The following is a 7,502-nucleotide window of genomic DNA, read 5'->3' as shown; positions in this document are numbered from 1 at the left end:
TTCCCATCTGCAAATATGAAACAAGGACAATCAATATGTTTTTAAAGTCAGATGAAAAGGCACAGGAGACAGATGCATGCTACAGGCAGAATCTGATGACATTTAAATCTCATTGAATCCATGTAAGAAAGGACAAGGGGCAGGACGCATCCTGTGCAGCCTGCAGGCTTTAAGAGCCTCTTTGCAACACTGCTGCTGGGATGTATCACAATCCCTGTTAACATTTATGCTATTAGCTCAACAAATATCTCCACTGACTTTATAAACCCTGATATGAGACAAGAACATTCTGTGCAGCCTCCTCCTGTGAGCACAACATGTATTCTTAGGCTGGTTGTCTCTCACTGACCCTGACATGAAACCATGTGCTGCACGATTCATGACTCAAATGAATGATGTCATTAATAAGATTCAATCGCTGGCTCCTGACGCCTGTGAGATTATTAATGATGAATCACGAGCAGTTTAAGGATTCAGTTTAAGTGTTAAAACCCGACACTGAGTCCCTGTTCCTCTCTGAGTAACATCACAGCAAAGATTCGGTTTGTCTCATTGTTCACACAGTCAGAGGATCATGTCTGCTCATATTTGGATTCATGTGATTAATAACGACAGCAGCACTGTACCGACCTGCTGCTTTCCTTTGTCCAGGGTGTGAAGTCATTGTAACAGCAGACAGCAGAACAAATACTCACACATTGTCTCTGTGAATGGCTGAGGAAACTACGACCACACTGGCAGACGCTCAGCCATTGTTCAGAGGACATGTGCTCGTCTGAAAACTCGCCTGGTTACTTTGAAAGTGACGTTTGCTCGAAGACGTTAAGTGAGCTGCACATGCCGGAGCGTGCACGGGGGAGAACGTGCAGACCCCACACAGAAAGGCCCCCTACGTCCGCTTTAAAAGCCTTAAATACGTAAACATGGAGGCAGCTGAAGTCACTTTTAAGAGTCATTTAAAGTTGATGTGCAGGAGAAGACAGCTAATTCCTGAGCAGACCATAAGTAAGACAGAGAGAGACATATTTATAGTTCGGCTGCTCCTCTAGAGCGCAGATGTGTGTGTTTAAACCTGAGCTGTGATTGGATACAGAGCCACAGACTGAAATGATGTCAAACAGATTCATCCAAACTTTCAGGACGTCAGGGGCGACTTTTATCTGTTTGATGTGACTGCTCAGACTGGAGTCACAAAGAATCAGACCTACATGTGATTTGCTGCTGCTTCTTATTGGGCTTTGCAAGTCATGTGATGTTGACCAAAACATGCATGTGACAGAGCCTGCAGATCTGTAGGGAAGTGGACAGAGAAGGAGAAGGACAACAACAAGATGGAGAAGAAGAAGAAGATGATACATGACTTGAGTGTACCTGCGAGGATGAACAGGTGGTTCCCCGGCTCTCCTTGCTGGATGACGTACTCTCCCTGCTGGTACGTGCGCTCGTACATGCACTCCACCATGTCTTTGACCTGCTGCAGCTCCAGCCTGCGCAGGTACTGGTTCTTATTCAGAGCGTCTGACAGCAGCTTCTTCACACTGACACAGAGGAAGAGGAGAGGAGAGGAGCACGGGGTTAGCTGCTGCCTGGACATCACTGGAAATATCAGACGTTTGTTTTCATGCTTTCAGCATGTTTTTGGCAGAGACCAGCAGAGACCAGCAGAGACCAGCAGAGACCAGCACTTTACGAGTCAAGTTTAGAGGTGCTGGAGCTTCAGCAGTAACTACAGAGTCATTTACCTGGTGCTCTCCAGGATGCTTCCAGTTGTAACAGTGAAAATGTGATCGATATTCAACACCGTTTTCATTTTTCAACTTTTCACACTGTTTCTTTTCTTTATTCTGTTCTTTGCTCCTACCATCTCTTTAGTTTACCGCTAGCTGCACGGCTAACTGAGATCTGTAGCTGAGGGAAGCAACACTTAGCTCTTGCTCTTAGCTGTAACACGGAGCGCCCCCTACAGGTCTGGAGCACTTCTGCAGCATTTGCATTTGTTTTGGCCTTCAACAGCACGTTCCCGTCGTGGCTTGTGTTTTGGACTTTTGCATGTGTCTCTGAATCGGCAGCCTGTTTCTTCTAATGGAAACAGTTTGGGCCGATGCAGCGCGATTGGCCTCGTCAGCCACCGTATCTCTCCTCCTTCTCCATCCAAAAAGGACAAAAATACATTTTTCTATCACATCCAAACAACCTTTTTCACTGTGAGCTCTTTACCTGAGCGTATTTTACCTCCACTTCTGAGTGGTGTGAAGGACTCTTCTCTCCTTCGGCTGGTTGTGGATCGTTCCTGCGCCCACTGATCCACCGTGACGCCCACCTCCACATTACTCACCAGGTTTTCAGTCTGCATGATAAATATGTTGTCTCCTGTGAAAAGCTGACTGCTTGCAGCCTCTGGGCTCCTTCAGACAATGAATCAAGTGAAACTGAAAAATCATGGTGAGCTGTTAAAGTTCAGCGCTGTGCATTTAAACAGCTGCAGAGAGAAGAAGACATCACTTCCTTCAGGGAGTTTTAAAGGTTAAAGGTTAAGAGTCACGGCTGAACGCTGACTGTAGATCATGAGAGACGGTGCAGCAGGTGGGTGGTCTGTTTATCCACTTCCTCCAGGCTGATAAATGATCACTCTGGGCTTCATAAAATGAGAGCATGACATCCACTCCTTCTTTACTCAGCCCACATCGTCTCCTCCCGCCTGAAGCTGCGTCAGGAGTCTCACTGTCGCTCACAGAGGACGACCTCCTGCTTCTGCTCGCGGAGACCGGACCGCCTCGTTTACATGGGCTGGGTTGTAATCCACGCTGGGCTTATTAGCGACGCATGTTTGAAACATGAGGATCAGGTGGAGAGAGGGAGACTCACATGTATTCCCTGCAGAGCGCTGAATTCAACATGAAGCTTTACTGTGACAAAAGTCAATGTGGCTGCCATGTTGAAGAGTCTAACAAGACTTTGTGCTGCCACTTAACAATCCTCTGTGTCTCACTGAGCGGCTAACAGGAGGCCATCAAAGATCCTTCAGTTCACAGAGGATCTGTCTGCACTCTGAGTCAGCCGTGACTCTTTTATCGGGTGTTAAATGAGGAGTAAATTTAGCTCTCTGATTGTATTTGCTCTCATTATAGCTGTAAAGAACAAATGTATCTGAACGCCCAACAGAGAGACGTGTGCTGCACGTGCTGACGGCTCTGCAGAGTGTTAACAGTAAAAATAGCACGGTGATGCGGAGCGTGCGTCCTTCTGCCTGTAATCTTCACAAACTGTAATCACTGGATGGTTTTGTCTCAGATTTCCAAACCTCATCAGTGACGGCTGAATCAGTGGGACAGCTCCCTGACCTTAAGGAAATACATGCAATGACCCCGACCTCTAAATACTGCGTGATGCTCGAGGAAGGTGCACGTGGGAGAAGAAGAAAGCAGCTGTAACACCTGATGAGCGCTGTGAAACAGTTTGGTTATCAAGTTATTCAGAAGCAGAGAGCGCTGATGCTTCCTCGTCGCTGAAATGATCCTCACTGTCTTTTTCTTCAGGGTGAGGCGTTCACCTTCCATGAGGCAGCACGTTGAGACAACTTTCTCTCTTAATTTGATATGCTTCTAACTTTGGGACATCCTGTTACACAGAGAGGTGGGATACATCATGATGAATGCCTGTTTGAACCTGCTGGTTTTTTGTACCAAGCTGTAAACATCAGACATTTTAACATGGGGCTCTGTGGGGACTGACTCACTGCTGGAGACAGCCTCAAGTGGACACCAGAGGAACTGCAGCTGTTGGCTTTATTTTTCAGCCCTGGAGGTTTCTGCTTGTTTGCAGTAGGTCACCTGACATCCGACTTTTCTCCTGTGATAGTTTCTGCAGCTACTAGAGGTCACCACCTAACTAAGAACTACATCTGGGTTACAGTGTGTGTATCTTATTGCTATCCATTGGTGTTGTGAACCTGTAACTTCTCACCTTGCGTCTTTGGGTACCCGAGCCTTCTCGAAGGAGAACTTTGGCAGGCTGCTGGAGTCGTAGGTCCTGGACGTGGGCTCGGCCGACACCCCGGCTTTGGCCCCTTTCCTTCTGTTGAGTGTTTCCTTGATACGAACGCTGAGGTTGGGGCTGCTCTTCCCGCAGGTTCTGATGGAAGGCGGCCGGGACCCGGGCGCCGCCGCGGCTCCGCTCTGGTTCCTCATCACGTCTTGCAGCTTGTTGAGCTGGATGCATTTATTCTGCAGCTCCTCGCTCAGCTCGGACAGAGCGTGCGTCTGCTTGGCCAGCTGCTCCTGCAGACCTTTGATCTGCTGCTCTTTGGCACACAGCTCCTCCTCCCTCCTCTTCCCCTCGCGCTCCAGCTCGTCCACGCGCGCCCTCAGGGACTCCACGGACGGGTGTTTGAACCCGCAGCCGTTATCTTTGTGTCCATCTGTGTGTTTGTAACGCTTTGATTTCATCGAACCGTTCCCCATCCTGTCACCTGGAGAGAGAGAGCAGAGAGATTCAGATTCAACATGTGCTGAAATGAGATTTCTAACAGTCAGGTGACATTTAGCAGCGAGGAGGTGTGGAGTGAGGTTTCAGACAAAGAGCTGACGCCGTGAGGAGAGAAAACGGGAGAAAGACGGAAAGAGAGAGGAGGGCGAGCAAATCAGTACGTAATGGTCAATGAGTGAGTCTGCTCCATTTATTATTCAGAAGGCAGGAAGTATTACATTACATCAACAGTCACTCCCTATCTGCTCCCAGCAGGCAGGATGCTGATCAGGAAAAGAGAATGTAATATAAAATACAGAAACTGAAGTGAACTATAAAGCGATGTTTGAAGCACGTTTGTGTCACATAGTAAGAGCGAGAAAATGTCTGAGAACAATCGTGTGTTTGTCGCGTGGGACCGAAGCCCACTCACACACACAGTAACTTCATTCATCACATTCCTGCTCACAGAAACACTGAATGTCAGATCAGTCTGTCTCACACTTTATTTTGAAAATCCAGGAAAAAATATTTTCCTTATTTTCCTCAGTTTTGCAGCTTTAATGTGATAAACGGACCTCACAGGTTTCCAGTGTCAGACTCACAGACATGCAGCGCTGACGTCTTCAAACTGTTTCTGCTTCAAAGTCATGACAAACTAACTCCTCATCAAAGCCTCTCCTCAGAGGATCGCGCACCTGCAACTTCCGCTGCCTCGTCACTCTCCTCCTGAGCGGTGAGATGAATGACTCCGTGTTCGGTTCTGGTTCTGTCTCGGTTCTTACCTGCTTCAGTGTTCAGCCTCACGCGAGCTCAGAAGACGGTTTCAAAGAAGAAAAGACGTGTTGGTACATTCGGGCACCCGTAGAGAAACAGTCCATCTATATCCTCTCGCATCCTCTCCTCCCTCTGTCTCTCCTGCTCGTGCGCTCTCTCTGCTCCTCGGCTGCGCGCGCTCTCGCGTGCGCGCCAAACGGGTTGATTGGTGGATCAGGTGAGAGCCACATAGAGCCCGTTTTTATTTTAATGATTACAATTATTGATGTACAAGATGTTACTGATCCATAATACCTTTGACATTTTAATACTTTATAATTAATCAGACGTTTTTCTTGAAATGAAACAGGAACGTGTCGACAATGAATGAAAGGTGACTCATCACGTGACAGATGTCCTCCTAACAACACAAACACAAAACACTGACGATGCTTTAAAGTTTCTCGTTCTTTGTCCGACTGTGTAAATGTTTTATTTTTGTCCTTGTGATTAAAATACTTTCAGCAGTCATCGTATGACTCAGAATACTTTGTCTCTCCATGTCAATGCAAATCAATTCCACAATAAGATAGATAAGTCTTGATTGATCAGTTCATAGTCAGGTGAGTCAAAACCACTGACTGTATATAAAGATGGCCGACGTTTCTCCTCCTCCTCTCGTTGTACAAAGTGAAGCCTAAACCCCCCCGGAGCGGGCGCTGCCATCATCTGTACGCTGAGCGTGTGCAGAAGAGAATGGCTGGTAGAGCCGCAGTACCGATGCCCCGCCCCTTCCTCTACCCGACACACACCTTTACCTTGTGTCCTTGGCGTGTCGGAGCCCTCAGGTGTCCTCGGCGTGTCGGAGCCCTCAGGTGTCCTTGCCGTGTCGGAGCCCTCAGGTATCCTCGGCCTGTCGGAGCCCTCAGGTGTCCTCGGCGTGTCGGAGCCCTCAGGTGTCCTTGCCGTGTCGGAGCCCTCAGGTGTCCTTGCCGTGTCGGAGCCCTCAGGTGTCCTTGCCGTGTCGGAGCCCTCAGGTGTCCTTGCCGTGTTGAAGCCCTCAGGTGTCCTTGGCGTGTTGGAGCCCTCAGGTGTCCTCGGCGTGTCGGAGCCCTCAGGTGTCCTTGCCGTGTTGAAGCCCTCAGGTGTCCTTGCCGTGTCGGAGCCCTCAGGTGTCCTCGGCGTGTCGGAGCCCTCAGGTGTCCTCGGCGTGTCGGAGCCCTCAGGTGTCCTTGCCGTGTCGGAGCCCTCAGGTGTCCTCGGCGTGTCGGAGCCCTCAGGTGTCCTCGGCGTGTCGGAGCCCTCAGGTGTCCTTGCCGTGTTGAAGCCCTCAGGTGTCCTTGCCGTGTCGGAGCCCTCAGGTGTCCTCGGCGTGTCGGAGCCCTCAGGTGTCCTTGCCGTGTTGGAGCCCTCAGGTGTCCTTGGCGTGTTGGAGCCCTCAGGTGGGCTCAGTCTGCAGCAGAACAGCTTCTTGTGTCGGTCTGAAGCAGATATTCACGCTGATGGAAAGTTCAATGACTGTAGTGTTAGTGTTAGTTACGTCTCCTCTCGCTGTTCCTCCTCTACTCTGCTACTCGGGAACAGAACGCTGCAGGAGCCCCATTTGTCCACAGAGCTGTCAATCATGAGGCCATGCCCCCTTTTTATAGCATCAAATAACTAATTATAAGCGAACTTATCAGAAAAATGAACACTGTGACATAAATCAGCATGATAAGAACTAACTATAATGATTTTATAGTTTGACTCATGTCCCATCTGTTAACATGGAGGAGGCTTTATGAGCTGTACTGCAGCCAGTCAGCAGGGGGCGACAGAGAGGGTTTGAGCTGTCATGTCGGCCATCTTTTTATACAGCCTGTGGTCAGATTACAGGGTAGAGGTACAAATGCCTTTTGTGGCCGTATGGGTTGGAGGACGTCTTTAGAACAACACAGTTAAAAATGTGGATGTGTTCATTTTGTCCTTTAATCTGAGTCTCCTCGTCTCCTCGTCTCCTCGTCTCTCCGTCTCCTCGTCTCCTCGTCTCTTCGTCTCTTCGTCTCCTCGTCTCTTGGTCTCCTCGTCTCTTCGTCTCTTCGTCTCCTCGTCTCCTCGTCTCCTCGTCTCTTGGTCTCTTGGTCTCCTCGTCTCCTCGTCTCCTCGTATTTTCTGTATTTGACTTTTTGAACGAGCCCCAGCTCAGCCCCAAAGCTGCAGTGTTTCACATTCAGAGGTGATTCATTGGTTTTCCCACTGTGTGTCTGTGACGCCGGTCTGAGCGACCCGCCGGCAGCACAGTT

At 49.1% G+C, this 7,502-nt stretch overlaps 1 protein-coding gene across 2 annotated transcripts in view; it reads right to left on the bottom strand.

The window, feature by feature from the left end:
• prkg2 (protein kinase cGMP-dependent 2) overlaps positions 1-4,466 on the bottom strand; it is a 20,194-nt gene extending 15,728 nt beyond the window's left edge. The window contains exons 1-3 of one of the 2 annotated variants that reach the window (XM_069682925.1): positions 3,964-4,466; positions 1,372-1,538; positions 1-7 (exon numbers count right to left, since the gene is read on the bottom strand). The exon at positions 1-7 is cut by the window's left edge and continues 107 nt beyond it. In XM_069682925.1, coding sequence (XP_069539026.1) covers positions 1-7; positions 1,372-1,538; positions 3,964-4,460 — 671 coding nt within the window. In that variant the 5' untranslated portion in view covers positions 4,461-4,466. The remainder of the gene's footprint in view (positions 8-1,371; positions 1,539-3,963) is intronic. The other variant, XM_069682924.1, reaches the window with a different exon arrangement.
• Between the last annotated feature and the right edge of the window lie 3,036 nt (positions 4,467-7,502).

Source organism: Semicossyphus pulcher, unplaced genomic scaffold, assembly GCF_022749685.1.
Source record: "Semicossyphus pulcher isolate SPU_LCO1_2020_fin unplaced genomic scaffold, fSemPul1.0.p SCAF_6, whole genome shotgun sequence".
NCBI classification, from domain to species: domain Eukaryota; kingdom Metazoa; phylum Chordata; class Actinopteri; order Labriformes; family Labridae; genus Semicossyphus; species Semicossyphus pulcher.
The sequence above is the reverse complement of the archived record's forward strand: the minus strand, read 5'-3'. Positions and strand labels throughout refer to the sequence as shown.